This window comes from Scyliorhinus torazame, chromosome 3 (assembly GCF_047496885.1).
Source record: "Scyliorhinus torazame isolate Kashiwa2021f chromosome 3, sScyTor2.1, whole genome shotgun sequence".
Taxonomy (NCBI): Eukaryota; Metazoa; Chordata; class Chondrichthyes; order Carcharhiniformes; family Scyliorhinidae; genus Scyliorhinus; species Scyliorhinus torazame.
Window position 1 is genome coordinate 233995209 of NC_092709.1, and position 18490 is coordinate 234013698.

Consider the following 18490-nt stretch of genomic DNA (forward strand, 5'->3'; position numbering starts at 1 on the left):
AACCTCTCAAGGCAAACTTAATTTTCTCCATACAGAGAAAGCTAGCCATGTCCGATAGCCAGGTCTCTGACTTCGGGGGCTTTGGGTCCCTCCATGCTAGTAATATCCGCCTCCGGACTACAAGGGAAGCAAAGGCCAGAACATCTGCCTCTTTCTCCTCCTGGATTCCCGGATCTTCTGACACCCCGAAAATCACCACCTCTGGACCCAGCGCCACCCTTGTTTTTAACACCGTGGACATGACGTCCGCAAACCCCAGCCAAAATCCCTGAAGGTTTGGACATGCCCAAAACATATGGACATGGTTTGTTGGTCCTTCCGCGCATTTTGCACACCAGTCCTCCACCCCAAAGAATCTGCTCATCCGGTCCATGTCATGTGAGCCGGTGCACAACCTTAAATTGTATCAGGCTGAGCCTGGCACATGTTGCAGACGCGCTGACTCTACTCAACGCGCCTGCCCATAGACCATCCTCTTTCTCACCTCTCAGCTCCTCCTCCCACTTACGCTTCAGCTCCTCGGTCTGCATCTCCTCCGACCCCATAAGCTCCTTATAGATGTCCGAGACGCTCCCCTCCACGACCCACCCTCTGGAAATTACCCTGTCTTGAATCCCCCTCAGCGGTAAGAGCGGTAAGGTTGCCACCTGTTTACGAAGGAAGTCCCGCACTTGCAAGTATCTGAATTTGTTTCCCCTCGCCAGCCCAAACTTTTCCTCCAGCACCCCCATACTCGGAAAGCTCCCCTCTATGAACAAATCCCCCATCCTCTCAATCCCCGCCATACCCTGAACCCGCCCCCCCCCCCCCCCCACCCCCCCCCCGCCATACTCCCCGGGCCAAACCGGTGGTTATCACAAATTGGGGCCCAGACCGATGCTCCCACTGCTCCCACATGCCGCCTCCACTGGCCGCAAACTCTCAGGGCCGCCACCACCATGGGGCTGGTGAAGTACCGCGCTGGCGGGAGCGGCAGAGGCGCAGTTACCAATGCCCCCAGACTGGTGCCCTTACAAGAAGCCGCCTCCATACGCACCCACGCCGACCCCTCCCCCACCAGCCACTTCCTGATCATGGCTATGTTATCCACCCAGTAATAATTGCTAAAATTTGGCAGCGCCAGACCACCTTCTCCCGTGCTCCGCTCGAACATTACCTTCCTTTCCCGCGGGGTCTTGCCTGCCCAGACAAAGCCCTGATCACCTTGTTGACCCGCTTAAAAAAGGACCGCGGAACAAAAATGGGGAGACATTGAAATACAGATAGGAACGTCGGGAGGACCGTCATTTTGATTCCCAGACATTTTCATTTATTTATTTTTTTAAACCTGAAAATGTAAATATCAACTTTTTATTCATTACTAAAAAGAAGTTAAATCCAGATGCTCATACCTTCCATGGTGGAATTTGATCTCTTGATCATAAGTGCAGGATTCCGGGTTACTGGTTCAGTATATTGGAGTACAGTACAAATGATGGCAATGTACTGATGAGACGATCATTTAGCATATCTCCCCAATATGATCCCATCGTGTGCATCTTATTTCACAGTTTTGGCCATCATGACCATAAACGGCAATCCATTTCAAGAGTCACTGTATACAAATTATTGGATCAACTAATCCTCAACTCAACCTTTTCTAATAACTATGAGATTAAAGATTAGTCCTGTGATTTTTCTCTGCACTTGTTCCAAGTCTTAGATATTTTCCTTGTGCTCTGATAATTGGAACTAACTGTATTCCTCAAGTTGCAAGATGCCTCATCATTCTACAACTTAATAGGAACACCCGTACAACGTGTTTTATAGATTACGGATTCAACAAGATTAATAGTACCATAGGAACTTACATTATAGGAAGAGGCTATTTGGCCTGTCATACCGATGCTGGCCCTTTGAAAGAACAGTTGTACTTAGTACCACCCTCCTGCTTTTTGTTCTTAATCCTCTTTTAAGTTCCTAACCCTGAAGTACCTGTCCAGCAATTTTTTGTAAAAAATTATTCATGGAGTCAGCTATCAACACCTTTTGAGCCACGGCGTTCAAGGTCCCGACAACTTAAGTCAAAAACAATCTGGATCTTTTGCCAATTATTTTATATCTATGGCTGCTGGTTATTGAGCCACTCACCAGTGGCAATAGTTTCTGATTATTGTTCTCATCAAAATCTCTCCAGCACTTGAAAACATCAGTTGGGTTATTCCTCATCTTTCAGTTTTCCAAGGAGAATAAACCTAACTTTTCAAACCTCTCCGTATAACCAAAATCCCTCATCTCTGCTGGTGAACTTCCTCAGCAGCAAGAGGCCATTTATAGCTTTCCTGAAATGCTCCAGCTCATTGGCTGAACCAGTATGAATTTTTTGTATTTATGTTCTATACCTCTTTTGGAAAACCAAATTAACCCATATGCTTTAAGCATCACCTGATCAACTTGCCCTGCCACCTTTTTTGTTTTGCAGTCAATGACAAAAGGATAGCATTCTCTGTTGACCTCAAGAAAAGAGGCCCACCGGACTTAGCAGGCTCTAGAGAATGACTTTATGTTGTTCTGATATGATTATGAATCTGGCACCACCACCAATTGGGATCCAGGGCATCCAGTAATAGGGCAGGCATCAATCAGACTAATCAGCCAATTAGGCTGAACAATTCTCATGGACAGTAAACCAGGAAATAAAAAACAGATTATAGTTCACTTTTTAATCATTTTACAGAAAGCATAATAAAAAGTGGGGTCAGGTGTGGGATTAGGGTAGATGCTGAAATGTCAAACAAACAATCTTTGAAAAAATAAAAACCATGAAATGTTAAAATTATAAATGAAAGGAATAATGCTCTATAACTGCAAAAATTTGCTTTTCAGGGCCAAAGAAGATGTTCACAAGTAATTATGACTTAGCACGCCATTAAAACTCAGTTGCCCTTCAATGAACATGACCTAACATTTTCAATGGTTCCTACCGTGAGACTAGAGGGTAGAAAGATGCAGTTCACACAATCAGCACATAAATCAGTGAACTGGCATCTGTGAAGACTCAAAAGCACCTGCAGTGAAGCAGGGCACGAACTTAAGGCATTTAACTGGATGCACAGGAATTGTCAGTTTTACGCAGTAATTACGGTAAACACCAACATTTGACCCAGCATTACAACTTGAACTTCTGGGCCAATTGCCAATTATTTTTCCAAAAATCCACATTCTTTGATAAGTTTTCACTCTTCCCTATGTCGACAAAGTAGTCTGGTACCTACAAATTAAGGATGGGATCATTCAAACATCGTACTCTTCACACAAACAAACAAGGCTGCATTTCCAACACTTGGCTATATGTGCTACAATCCAAGTCAATTGTTTGCATCTTTATTGTCCTTTACCTTGTGAAACTATAACTAAGAAAACAAAAAAACTTCTTTAAAAATATGGCCAAATTACCTCAAAACAAGATAGAAAATACATGGGGTTGGCTCGCCCCGAAAGATATTTGATAACCTAGTGAAATACGCATGTACAGCAACAGTGTACAGTTAAATAATTGGTTGCTTGACATTGTTGTGGTACAACTTAATGCCAAAAATTCATGCAATACAGCAGAAAGCAAAAGGAACAATATTAAATTATACCAACGAGAACATGCTCATCATCTGTGCTCATTGTTACCTTTTCTTTATCCATATTGTCTCCATCATCAAGATATCCTTCGCCAGATTTGTCCTGTTTCAAAGTCTTCAGAAACTCACTTTTCTTGTCAGAGCGCATGCGAGTCAGTTTCAACATACGAGGTTGACTTGCTATATCAATCGGTGAAGAAGAACTGGAGCGACTACTCTATTTAAATAAATTGAATCATTAAATTAATTCAAAAAGAATCCAGAAGCATGCTCAACATGTGACAAATTACGGTTGGGTGTTTACATGTACTATTGAGTCAGCTAACAAAAACACATTCAACAAATCAGAAAAATGTCACCAACTGAAGTAAACACTAATAACATATCAGTAGGAAACAGTAGGCAAACGGGGTTGAATCACAATTTGGTCTACAAGTCGCAACTGATGGCACATTTCTAAAAGATGCATTACTGTACTTTGGAAAAATTAGGCTTTAAAATGAAAATGACAATTATAATGTGGGCTTATGAATTAATGCAACACTAATGTGCTGACTTGAGAAACACATTACCTTTATATTTGTAAGCCATGGGTGATGAATGCTCAAGAGGGGAAACTCAAATCGAAACAAAGTTAATGTAAAACAAAGGCTAACGGGTAGATTTTCCTTTCCACTTGTTGCCCCAGTGTGGCATGAGCTAGTTTTTAAACGGGAAAATGGTTGAATCACAAAATGACTTCTTAAAACACCAAAATATCCTGGAAAATCCTGTAATCCATTATAATAAAATAGATGAAGGATTTCTTTGCCATATACAGTCAGAACCTTGGAGTTCCAGCACATTTTAAGGAATTAAAATCACTCGGGTATCCAGTATATATGCAAGGGCCTGAATGCCCTCGGAGTGGCAATCAGCATTGAGTGCAGCTCCATTGAAGTCCCACTTCTCTTATGGCACTAGTTTCAGGTAGGTTTAAAAGTCCACGACAGTGGGGGTGTCGAGTATTGAGGAAGAATCTCCATGGAAGTGGGAGAGTCCCGGAGTGGGGTGCAGAGGGCTAACCCTAGGGTATCGATGGGGCTTGACACCTGGGGGCTCAGAGTGTCCTGAAGGGCAGTGTGGCTCCCTGCAGCAATTACCCAGAAGTTAGATGAGGTTTTAATTCTAACCTTTTCTGGATAAGCATTGATGTAACCTAATCAGAACCATTCGAAGTTTGAGATTTAAAATTCCAGTGTCGGGTAATTGCCCAGGGGAAGTTTGCACTTCCTGGAAATTGCTGTATAAACCTTACCTGGGAACTCCCAAAGGGGTAAACCCCAATATTGATGTCAGGGAACTTGGAAGTTGCAGTCCAATATACTGTTTTGAACTAACTTTATACAAAAGTAAGTACCCTGCCCCTCGCAACGCGCTCCTTGAACCCCATCAGTTCCTCAGCCACTGCTGACACCTTTGACAACTTGGGACTTGACATGTCCCGACCTGGGTCCAGGACCATATTCAAATCACCCCCCATAATCAACTAATGTTCCTTTTCGGCACTCCCTCCCACCCATCCCACCCCTCTCGTCTACTGTCTCCGGCTCCTATCTTAGTCCCTTCCCTTTGCCGTAGATGGCTTGTTTATCGTTTGTTTTGCTTTTATAGCTTTGTGGGGTCCCTCTGGCCGCTCTGTCGGTCTCACCCTGGGTTCCTTCCTCGCGTTTCCTTGGGTCTCTCCTCCTCCCCCACCCCCCGCCATTCCCGTCTGCTTTCTGTGGCCCTGGTGTTTCCCATGCTTCCCGTTCCCCCGACCACTCCCCCTTTCTAACCATTGTTGGCAATAAACAGGTCCTCCGTGTATGTCCCCGCAGTTCCATCTTTCCATACTGTCCGGGTCCAGTAGCTCCTCCGACACTGTCTCTCGGGGCTGTAGAGTACCTAGTCGTCTCTTTGCGGAGAAAGTTTTTGACTTGTAAATGTCGAAGCTCCTGTCCGTTCAGTAGTTCCAGTCTCTGTCAGCTCTTCGACGATCGCAAGTCTGTCCCGTGCGTAGAAATCCCTGACCACTAGTGTGTCCCCCGTCCTGTCTCCACCACTTTAAGGTGGCGTCTAGCGTAACTGGTGGGAATCTGTGGTTGGCGCAGTTGGGAGCCTTGGTGGACACCTCGGTTAAACCAAAGTGTTGTCTCATCTGATTGCAGGTTCTAGTGTTGCTACTACCAGTGGGCAGGATGTATGTTTTACCGGCGGAGTGCTATAGAGGGACAGTGTAGGATTATGGAGAGAAGGCAAGTAGGATGCTGGCCCATCAGTTGAGGAAGCAAGCAATTCCAAGGGAAATTGGTCTAGTGAGGGACAAGAAGGTGGTGATTGACTCGGAGGAGGTGAATGGGGCATTTGAGGCCTTTTGTAGGAGGCTCTAGAAGTCGGAGCCCCTAACGGGGGAAGGAGGGAATGCGGCAGTTCTGGATGGGTTGGAATTTCCCACTGTGGAGGAGATGGCTGTCTCAGGGCCTGGGGACCCCGAATGGGTCGAGGGAGGTGATGGATATGATGTAGGCGGGGAAGGCTCCGGGCTGGACGGGTTCCCAGTTAAGTTTCATAAAACGTTTGGGATGAAGCTGAGGGCATTGCTGGTGAGGACGTATAACGAGGCGAGGGATGGGGGGAATCCCCCCTTAAATTGTCGCAGGATTCCATCTCCCTGATTTTAAAGGATAAGGACCCAAATCTGTGTGGGTCTACCTGATATTACTATTGAATGTTGATGCCAAGCTGTTGGTGAATGCGCTTGTATCACGGATTGACGACAATGTGCCTAAGGGTGATATGGGGGGGCCCAGATAGATTTTCGGCGAATGTGCGGAGGTTATTTAACGTGATTATGATACCCTTGGAGGGGCAGGAGGTAGAGGCACTGGTGGCAATGGACACGGAGAAGTTTTTTTAATCAGGTGGAGTGGGCGTATTTGTTTCAGGTGCTGGGGTGTTTTGGGTTCGGGCGGCGGTTTGCCGATTGGGCTGCTGCACAAGGTGCCGGTGGTGAACGTATGGATGAACCAAGTCAGTTTGGGGTACATCGTGGGACGAGGCAGGGGTGCCCGCTCTCTGCGTTGCCTTTTCGCTTTGCCATTAGAGCCATTGGCAATGGTGTTTAGGGCGTAAGGATTGGAGAGGGATTTATAGGGGGTTACCAAGCAAAGGGTTTCGTTATATGCAGATGGTTTCTCATATATTTTGAACCTGCAGCAATGCAGGGTGGATAGGGAGTGGGGGGGGGATTATGGAGACCTTGGGAGAATTTGGCTGTTTTTCAGGATATAAATTGAACATGGGAAAGAGTGAGGTGTTTCTGATCAATGCCAGAGGGCATAAAAGGAGATTAGCGGAGTTGCCATTTAGGGTGGTGGGGACAAGCTTCAGGTACTTAGGCATTCAAGTGGCACGGAGGCTGGGCCCAACTGCACAGATTGAACTTGGCTCAATTAGTGGAGGGGATGAAGGCTAATTTTAAGCGGTGGGATGCTTTGCCGCTGTCGCTGGCTGGACGGCTACAGACGAAGAAAATAACAGTGCTGCCTAAGTTTCTCTTCGTGTTTTAGAACCTCATGAGCTTTGTCCCAAAGTCTTTTTTAAGGAAAGTCAATGGGCTGATCTCGAGGTCTGTGTGAGCGGGGAAGGCCCCATGCATGCGGTGGACATTTCTGGAATGGGGGCGAGGGGGAAGCTGGCATTGCCAAATTTGATCAATTTTAATTGGGCAGCAAATATTGCGATGGTGAGGACATGGGCTGTGGAAGAGAGGTTGTTCCGAGGGCAGTTGAGGTGGCGTCATGTAGGGGAACGAGTTTGAGGGCTTTGTTGTTGATGCCTGTGCTTGACCTATAGCGATTTACTTTCCAAGAGTGTTAAGTCGTTGCACAGAACTGAGCGCATAAATGGAACTTAAAAGAGTAAAACACATTAAAAATTGAACAGACAGAATTATTTTTAAAAATTAAATTATAAAAATTATACCTCCTTTAAAGAGTTTGGTGATGAACTGAAGGTCTGAGGTACAGGTTTTAGGAGAGCATTGAAACTGACAAACGGAGTCCCATGTTTGTTCTCTTTTGCTGAGCCTTTCCACTGTGCAGGCTAAATAAAACAAATCAATAGTGAGTGTTACACAACTTACAAGTAGAATCATTGAATGGAGAAGGGAATGGGAGAGGAGAGACAGGAAAGACAGAGAAACAGATAAATCCAAATAGAAGGGGCAAGGGAGCAGGACGAAAATTGAAAAGAGCGTGCAAGAAAAAAGGAGTAAGAGATGCACACAGGGTTTTTGTTTCTATGTAGATTAAATGCTTTAAAATAATTAATGGCTACATTTAAAATCAAGGGATTCACAGAACAAAATCGCATAACTCGGGTGCGTTGCGGTCATTATTCAAATCACCAGGCTAAATTTCAGTTTTACATTTGTTGATCCAATTTTAACAAAACATGCAGACAAATTTGATTTTTCTCAAACCAAAATTTCCCATGATATAAGTGCATGTTTCAGCGTCTATGGTGGAAGGGACAGAAACATGAAAGGTATAATATGGGCAATATTTTCCAATGGGATGCAGTATTAGAGGTAATAAACCAGAATCTCACATTGTACTTGCATCTTGTATTTTTATTAGTTCCCAAATGAAGAAGGGAGATTACAAATCCAGTGATGCCACTTCTGCCAGCAACTAACGAACATGAATTATTGAAAGTCTGTTATCTATTCAAGTATATCAAGTCACCATCACCTCCAAGTTCCCCTCCAAGTCATACACCATTCTTGGAAATATATCAATCGCTCTTTATCATCCAGTCACAATTTTGGAACTTGCCAACAGCAGCACTGTGAAAGCACCTTCACCACTTGGACTGCAGCAACTCAAAAAGACAACACCTTCTCAAAAGGCAATAAATACCACAACACCCACATTCCATGAGAGCATAAAAAATAGAACAAAGAATAACAATGCTTCTTACAGAAAATAATGTAAGTGACTATTCTCAAATTGGATGTCTCTCACTCCTAACACAAAATGCACACATCCAATTGGTTGAAATGCACGGAGGGTTTCTCACTCAACCATCCTTTCTGGCAGGGAGTTCCAAACACTCGTCATGCTCTCGGTGAAATAGTTTATCTTCAATCCCCTTTAATTCTTCTGCCAATTACTTTAGATCTATGTTAGCTGGTTATTGTCCTCTCTGAAACAGATAATAGGTACTCAATATCGACTCTATCTAGGTCACTCATAGTTTTAGACACTTCAATTAAATCTGCTGCCCTCAGCCTCAGTTTCAAAGAAAACAACACCAGCCCATCTAAAATAAAAACAAAACGCTGGCAAACTCAACAGGTCTGTCAGTATCTGTGGAGAGAGAAGCAGAACTAACGTTTCGAGTCCAGAAGGACACCTTTTTAAAAATAAATTTCGAGTACCCAATTCTTTTTTCCCAATTAATGGGTAATTTAGTGTGGCCAATCCACCTACCCTGCACATCTTTACTGGGTTGTGGGGATGAGACCCACGGGGAGAATGTGCAAACTCCACACAGACAGTGACCCAGGGCCAGGATCGAACATGGGACTTCAGCACCATGAGGCTGCAGTGCTAACCACTGCACCACCGTGCTGCCCTTAAAATGACTCTTCTTCGGAAGTGGAGGGGTAGGAATGTGATGGGTCTTATGCTGTTCAAAAGACGAGGGATGGGGCAAGTGGAGCAAAAGAAAAAAAGAGATAGCTAATTGGGTGCGGGAGTTTAAATGACTATTATGGAACACTAGGCAAAGGAAGTCGTAATGACAGTAACAAAAGATGAAGATGATAAAGAGAAATCCCGTCAATGAGAAGAGTAGAACTTCAAAGTAGGCATTCCTGGAAGAGATGTGGCAGTGAATTAAACACTGAAATTAAAGCAAAATACTGCTTAAAAATTAAAACGAGGGGGGGGGGGGGGGGGGGGGGAGACAGATCTTGTAAAGCCCCCTGAGAATCCTACGTCTCAATAAAGTCACCTCACATTCTGCTGAACTCCAATGAGCATAACCCCAACCCACTCGACCTCGCCTCAAGAAAATTCCTCCATACCCAGGATACAGCTCAAATTCTCAGCCAGTGTTCAGGTCCCTCCAATTTTCCTAGAACCTCACGACATGCAGGTCTGGTTATTCTCCAGCCTCTCAATGAACCGGAATCGCATTCCCATTGTGGTGGACATTTCTGCCCTCGCTACTGAATCCATTACTGTTGCATGTGGACCTCACCTCTCCCCATCGCGAGACATGGTCACATACAGAACAGAACCACCCCCAGGAGAGCTTCAAGTACCTTCCCCTTCCTTACCTTTTCCCCACCTAAAGGCTGAAGCTGCCCCCACTAACACACCTACATTGCAGTACCGAACAAGACAAGCCCATCAAAGCCAACTGTAAGATAGTGGCACAACGACAGAAAACTGGGCAGAATTGAGGAGGATGAAAAGAAGCTTCAATGTGATTTAGTCAAGTTGAGTGAGTGGGTAAACAGATGGTAGATGCAGTACCATGCGCTAAATATGAAGTTATATGCTTCGATGTGGGAAGTGGTGGATGTTCACAGAGATCTGGGGTGTTCTTGTACACCAGTCAATGAAAGTGAAGCAGGGGCAGCAAGCAATTAGGAAGGTATGTGGTATGCTGGACTTCATTGTAAGAGGGTGCGAGCTCAGAAGTAGAGATGTCTTACTGCAGTTGTGCAGGACCTTGGTGAGACCACACCTGGAGTATTACATGCAGTTCTGGTCTCCCTACCGAAGAAAGGGTATACTTGCCAGAGAGGGAGCGCAGCGGAGGCTCACCAGGCTGATACTGGGGTTGATGGGACTGTCCTATTTGGAAGGATTGGTTTGACTGGGCCTGTATTCACTCGAGTTCAGATGGAAGAGGATCGAATTGAAACATTTAAAATTCTAACAGAGTTGGACAGACTTAGATGTAGGGAGGATGTTTTCCCTGGTTGAGGAATTATAGAACCAGGGGACAAAGTCTCAGGATACAGGGTGGAGTATTTGCGACTGAGATGAGGAAATATTTTGGATAGTGAACCTGTGGAATTCTCCACCACAGAAGGCAGTGGAGGCCAAGTCACTGAATGTATTCAAGAAAGAGATAAATCAAATTTTAGATTTTAATGGCATCAAGGGGAAGAGGGATAAAGTAGGAACATGGCATTGAGATTGGGGTTGAGCCATGATCACATTGAATGGTGGAGCAGGCTCAAAGGGCCTGCTTCTAGTTTCTACATTTCAAATAAACACATCCCTGCACATCAAGCTGTGCCTTATCCTAATTGAGCACACAGGTATTGCCCCGCCCTGGAGTGCCATGCATCGACCTGTAGCATGGCCTAGAAATCCCCAGGATGCCTCAAATCTCTCACCCGGATTAGGATGTACACAAAGCCTCAGGGCTGCCTTTAATCTCTTAATCTGAATTCTAGGCCCCAGACCAGGGACTATCACTGCCTTTCAATTAGCTCTCCCATTCCTTCATGACTGATCACAACACAGTCTCGCTTTCCCACCACTATCCCCACCTCACTTTCCCACCACTATGCCCACCCCTACCTCCATGTGTCTCGGTGTAACCCATCCCTCTTGTGCCACACTAACACAACCTCACCTCCCTCACCACCCCACTCTCCATTCTAGAGTGTGTGAATCCCTTTCCTTTCATACTTTTTGATTCCCATCCACCCCACTCTGCGTTTGCATTTCAGTCTTCCATGTCAGATTCGAGCTTCCCCACCCTCTGTCTGCCATCGCCCCCAGCCCCATTGACACTCATGTCTCTGTTAGCCGTCCCCCTCTCACCGCCCCATCACCCCCAACCCAACATAGTGCTGATCTGTTTCAGAGTAAAGCCCTGCCTGAGAACTGTTGAAAACACGGAATGCTATCGCCCCGGAGTACGTAGACACCCATCGTATGCAGACCAACCCTACCAACAATGAGGCGTTACACTGCTATTACTGGGATACTGGAGCAGCACTGTTGCAGGTAGGCTTTGAATGATGAACTCATTTCGAAGTAGTGAGCAAAGTGGCAGCTGCACACCACTAATTTCCGAATATGGATTTAGACCAGTCTGATTTCCTGCTGGCGTCAGAGGGGGACAGGATTCTGGCAAGTAGCATTTGTAAAGAGCACTCACGACATGCTAATGGCGTTCCTGACAAGGACCAGTGGGAAATCCGACCTGCCGTGAAGTGGGGAGGGGAAAATTCCAAACTAATTTCCAGCCAGTGGAAATCTGATTTTTAGCCCCTCTGAATTTTCCACTCCTGCCTGCCACAAAACCCGCCACTAGCAGGATCAGAAAATTCCACCCTGATTCTTTCTCCACAGATGCTGCCAGACTGGTTCAGTTTTTCCCATTTCTATTTTTATTTCAGATCACCAGCATTCACATATTTTGCTTTCATGTCTGAAGTGGAAATGGCTGCGTACATTTCAAATAAAAAATGTTAGGAATTTCACAAAAGATAAATTAAACTAGGATTGATTATAAATCACCAAGATAATGTCTCAATTTACCTTTGTTGGAGGACCAGCAGTCTTAGGTACCAATCCCTTATATACACTGGGTCCCGTCCCATTCTTCACAGGCTGGGGATGAGATCCCCCTGTCAGAGGGTATCCTGGTAGTAATGGTTCTTCTTTGAGGACCTTCTTAATGACCAGCATTTTAGACGTTCTAGATTTTGGATTTGGAGGATTTTCTAAATCACAGAAAGAAAATGACATGTAAACTTGCAGATTAAGGTAGCTATCGATCTATGGAGTTACTAATTGTTCAAATTACAGTGTTTGTAGTGTTAAAATCACAGGGTTTGTAAAAATAAAAACAAGCCAGATCACAGAACTACAGATAAAAAGATTTCTTTGCGCTTTTAGAACGAGATTTGGAAGAACTGGCAAATTTGGAGAATGAATGAAGTGCAAGACCATAAGGAATGAAATTTCTTGAAACCACTGAGCTGAGCATAGAAAAAGCAAAGAGGTAGTATATGGCTCTGGATTAAGATTGAGAGGAGAAAGAAAAAAATAGGTTAATTTAATATCCCGTATGCAGAGCATCTTTTTATTCTACACGCTGATCGCGACATCACATTTGTATTCATGTAGCAAATATCAAGGCACTTCATAGTAACTTAATTGCAGTGTAATGTAAGCCTACTTGCGACATCAACAAAGATTATTATTATCACTGACAAATAAAATTTGGCACAGAGGCCCACACAGATATCAGGCCTGATGAGCTTAAAAATAGTTGGTCTTAAAAAGAGAGGGCTAGAGAAATAGAAGGAATTTGATAGCACAGGGTCAATGCAGCTAAAAGCACAGTCGCCAATGGTGACTTGATTAAAATAGAGGATGCACAAGACATGGAGCAGAATTAGGCTATATGGTCCATCAAGCCTGGTCCGCCATTCAATCGTAGCGGATATATTTCTCACCCCCATTCTCCTGCCTTCTTCCCATAACCCCAATCCCTTTATTAATCAAGAACCTATCCCTCTCGGTCTTAAAGACACTCAGTGACTTGTCCTTCAGAGCCTTCTGCGGCAAAGAATTCCACAGATTCACCACCCTCTGGCTGAAGAAATTCCACCTCATCTCGGTTTTAAAGGATTGTCCCTTCAGTCTGAGGTTGTAGCCTCCGGTTCTAGTTTTTCCTACAAGTGGAAACATCCTCTCCACATCCACTCTATCTAGGGCTCACAGTATCCTGTAAGTATCAACAAGGTCCCCCTCATCCTTCTAAACTCCAACGAGTACAGATCCCAGAGTCCTCAACTGCTCATCATATGACAAGCTGTTTAAGAAGGGTAGCAAGGATAATCCCGGGAACTACAGGCCGGTGAGCCTTACGTCAGTGGTAGGGAAATTACTGGAGAGAATTCTTAGAGACAGGATCTACTCCCATTTGGAAGCAAATGGACGTATTAGTGAGAGGCAGCACGGTTTTGTGAAGGGGAGGTCGTGTCTCACTAACTTGATAGAGTTTTTCGAGGAGGTCACTAAGATGATTGATGCAGGTAGGGCAGTAGATGTTGTCTATATGGACTTCAGTAAGGCCTTTGACAAGGTCCCTCATGGTAGACTAGTACAAAAGGTGAAATCACACGGGATCAGGGGTGAACTGGCAAGGTGGATACAGAACTGGCTAGGCCATAGAAGGCAGAGGGTAGCAATGGAGGGATGCTTTTCTAATTGGAGGGCTGTGACCAGTGGTGTTCCACAGGGATCAGTGCTGGGACCTTTGCTCTTTGTAGTATATATAAATGATTTGGAGGAAAATGTAACTGGTCTGACTGGTAAGTTTGCAGACGACACAAAGGATGGTGGAATTGCGGATAGCGATGAGGACTGTCTGAGGATACAGCAGGATTTAGATTGTCTGGAGACTTGGGCGGAGAGATGGCAGATGGAGTTTAATCCGGACAAATGTGAGGTAATGCATTTTGGAAGGTCTAATGCAGGTAGGGAATATACAGTGAATGGTAGAACCCTCAAGAGTATTGAAAGTCAAAGAGATCTAGGAGTACAGGTCCACAGGTCATTGAAAGGGGCAACACAGGTGGAGAAGGTAGTCAAGAAGGCATACGGCATGCTTGCCTTCATTGGCCGGGGCATTGAGTATAAGAATTGGCAAGTCATGTTGCAGCTGTATAGAACCTTAGTTAGGCCACACTTGGAGTATCGTGTTCAATTCTGGTCGCCACACTACCAGAAGGATGTGGAGGCTTTAGAGAGGGTGCAGAAGAGATTTACCAGAATGTTGCCTGGTATGGAGGGCATAAGCTATGAGGAGCGATTGAATAAACTCGGTTTGTTCTCACTGGAACGAAGGAGGTTGAGGGGCGACCTGATAGAGGTATACAAAATTATGAGGGGCATAGACAGAGTGGATAGTCAGAGGCTTTTCCCCAGGGTAGAGGGGTCAATTACTAGGGGGCATAGGTTTAAGGTGAGAGGGGCAAGGTTTAGAGTAGATGTACGAGGCAAGTTTTTTTACGCAGAGGGTAGTGGGTACCTGGAACTCGCTACCGGAGGAGGTAGTGGAAGCAGGGACGATAGGGACATTTAAGGGGCATCTTGACAAATATATGAATAGGATGGGAATAGAAGGATACGGACCCAGGAAGTGTAGAAGATTGTAGTTTAGTCGGGCAGTATGGTCGGCACGGGCTTGGAGGGCCGAAGGGCTGTACATTTCTTTGTTCTTTGTTCTTCATTCCAGGGATCAATCTTGTGAACGTCCTCTGAACCCTTTCCAAAGCCAGCATATCCTTCTTTAGATATGGGGCCAAAAACTGCTCACAATATTCCAAATGGGGTCTGACCAGGGCCTCAGAAGTACATCCATGCTCTTGTATTCCAGCCCTCTCGACATGAATGCTGACGTTGCATTTGCCTTCTTAACTACCAAATGAACCTGCATGTTAGCCTGAAGAGAATCTTGAACAAGGACGTTCCTGAAAGACCACTAATGCCTCCACAATCTCCTCAGCTATCTCCTTTAGAACCCTGGGGTGTAGTCCATCCGGTCCAGGTGATTTATCCACTTTCAGACATTTTTAAGTTTCCCCAGAATTTTCTTCTTAGCGATGGCCACTACATTGAAAAAAAAAAAAATCGCTTATTGTCACAAGTAGGCTTCAAATGAAGTTACTGTGAAAAGCCCCTAGTCGCCACATTCCAGCTCCTGTTCGGGGAGGCTGGTACGGGAATTGAAACCACGCTGCTGGCCTTGTTCTGCTTTACAAGCCCACTGTGCTAAACTAGCCCCTCCTGAAGTTCTGGTATCCCACTGGTGTCTTCCACCATGAAGACTGATGCAAAGTAACCTCTGCCATTTCTTTGGTTCCTATTACTTCTCCAGCCACATTTTCCAGTGGTTCAATGTCTATTCTTGCCTCCCTCTTACCTTTTATATATTGAAAAAAACTCTTCCTATCTTTTATATTACTGTCTAGCTTACACTCATATTTCATGTTTCATCTTCTCCCCCCTTATTGCTTTTTTTTAAGTTGTCCTGTTTGCTTTTAAAGGCTTCCCAATCCTATGTCTTCCCATTAATCGCCACTTTGCATGCTTTTTCTTCTACACTGTCCTTGACTTCCCTCGTCAGCCATGGTTGCCTTGTCCTCCCCGTTTCCTCCACCTTGGGATGAATTTCTGTTGTGCCTCCCGAATAACCCCCAAAAAACCCTGCCATTGCTGTTCCACTATTTGCCCTGCTGGGCTCTTTTTCCAATCAACTCTGGCCAGCTCAAAGAACAAAGAACAAAGAACAAAGAAATGTACAGCACAGGAACAGGCCCTTCGGCCCTCCAAGCCCGTGCCGACCATACTGCCCGACTAAACTACAATCTTCTACACTTCCTGGGTCCGTATCCTTCTATTCCCATCCTATTCATATATTTGTCAAGATGCCCCTTAAATGTCCCTATCGTCCCTGCCTCCACTACCTCCTCCGGTAGTGAGTTCCAGGCACCCACTACCCTCTGCGTAAAAAACTTGCCTCGTACATCTACTCTAAACTTTGCCCCTCTCACCTTAAACCTATGCCCCCTAGTAATTGAACCCTCTACCCTGGGGAAAAGCCTCTGACTATCCACTCTGTCTATGCCCCTCATAATTTTGTATACCTCTATCAGGTCGCCCCTCAACCTCCTTCGTTCCAGTGAGAACAAACCGAGTTTATTCAATCGCTCCTCATAGCTTATGCCCTCCATACCAGGCAACATTCTGGTAAATCTCTTCTGCACCCTCTCTAAAGCCTCCACATCCTTCTGGTAGTGTGGCGACCAGAATTGAACACTATACTCCAAGTGTGGCCTAACTAAGGTTCTATACAGCTGCAACATGACTTGCCAATTCTTATACTCAATGCCCCGGCCAATGAAGGCAAGCATGCCGTATGCCTTCTTGACTACCTTCTCCACCTGTGTAGCCCCTTTCAGTGATCTGTGGACCTGTACTCCTAGATCTCTTTGACTTTCAATACTCTTGAGGGTTCTACCATTCACTGTATATTCCCTACCTGCATTAGCCCTTCCAAAATGCATTACCTCACATTTGTCCAGGTTAAACTCCATCTGCCATCTCTCCGCCCAAGTCTCCAGACAATCTAAATCCTGCTGTATCCTCAGACAGTCCACATCGCTATCCGCAATTCCACCAACCTTTGTGTCGTCTGCAAACTTACTAATCAGACCAGTTACATTTTCCTCCAAATCATTTATATATACTACAAAGAGCAAAGGTCCCAGCACTGATCCCTGTGGAACACCACTGGTCACAGCCCTCCAATTAGAAAAGCATCCCTCCATTGCTACCCTCTGCCTTCTATGGCCTAGCCAGTTCTGTATCCACCTTGCCAGTTCACCCCTGATCCCGTGTGACTTCACCTTTTGTACTAGTCTACCATGAGGGACCTTGTCAAAGGCCTTACTGAAGTCCATATAGACAACATCTACTGCCCTACCTGCATCAATCATCTTAGTGACCTCCTCGAAAAACTCTATCAAGTTAGTAATACTCCCTCATGTCTTTGTAGTTACCTTTGTTTACTTGCAATACCGTTACATCTGATTGCAGCTTCACCCTCTCAAACAGCAGGACGAATTCCATCATATTGTGGTCACTGCCCCCAAGGGTTCCTTCACCTTAAGTTCCCTAATCAGGTCTGCCTCATTACACACCACCAAATCCAGAATTGCTTGTTCCCCAGTGGGCTCTTCCACAAGCTGCTCCAAAAAACATCTTGTAGACATTCCACAAATTCCTTTTCTTGGGATCCGTAACCAACCTGATTTTCCCAGTCCACCTGCATATTGAAGTCCCCCATGATTATTGTAATCTTGCCTTTCTTACATGCCTTTTCAAATCCTGATTTATTTTCTGCCCCACATCCGGATTACTGCTAGGGGGCCTGGACATAACTCCCATCAGGGTCTTTTTTCCTTTGTGATTCCTCAACTCCACCCACGCAGATTCTATACCTTCTGATCCTATATCGCTTAGATATTCCTTCTCGAAACAGTTTCCCGCCCACTTCCACCTGCTAACAAGATCCTCACAAAAATACAATTCCTTGACCACGCTTTTGCTCATCTCTCCTTTAGCTCAGCAGATACTTTTGATTACTCCCCTTGGGTATGTTTTCTGTATTAGATGGGACAAGATAAATGAATGTTGTTATAATGAACTCACATTGTTATGCACTCGTTTAAAGAGTATCAAGTGACAGAAGAGTCCAATGTCTTATTACACATCTATGATCCCACCTCAACCAGCTCCCTGATAGTACAGCAATTTTGTAACTGTTTAAGTTGCTCTACAAGCCCTTTTTACGGGAACAGCGTGCACTTTCTAGATTTAGACTATACACTTCTTCAAAGATTCACATAGACTGTAAACAAATCCTCAAAAGATAATTTCCACTATTTTAACATTTCATGCCATACCTTTCATGAAAGGAATAGAAACTTGAAACATACTGAAATTAACACTGCTGGTGACATGAGCAAAATAAAACACAGGACAGGTCTAAAGCTATAATTATTCAATGAAGATCATAGGGAAAACAGTTGAAGTTCTGCTACGATTTTGTTGCTAAAGAATAATGTGGGAAAAAGCTGCGAAAATGAGGAAAGATCACTGTTCTATGATCATTGTTGGCCAAATTCCTGACATGATCTCAATTAAATCTTGAAATTACAGACATTAGTGTTATGCTGTTGCTGGAACCCAGTCCAAACACAGAATTCTGAGTAAAATGTAACAAGATGAAGATATTCATAG

The 18490-nt window shown here is 44.7% G+C and overlaps 1 protein-coding gene across 1 annotated transcript in view; it reads right to left on the reverse strand.

Annotated features, from left to right (window-relative positions):
* Nucleotides 1-18490, reverse strand: part of LOC140408990 (vasculin-like) — a 161419-nt gene that overhangs the window by 48168 nt on the left and 94761 nt on the right. The window contains exons 7-9 of the mRNA XM_072496995.1: nucleotides 12212-12396; nucleotides 7617-7736; nucleotides 3661-3828 (exon numbers count right to left, since the gene is read on the reverse strand). Of these exons, the coding sequence (XP_072353096.1) occupies nucleotides 3661-3828; nucleotides 7617-7736; nucleotides 12212-12396 (473 nt within the window). The remainder of the gene's footprint in view (nucleotides 1-3660; nucleotides 3829-7616; nucleotides 7737-12211; nucleotides 12397-18490) is intronic.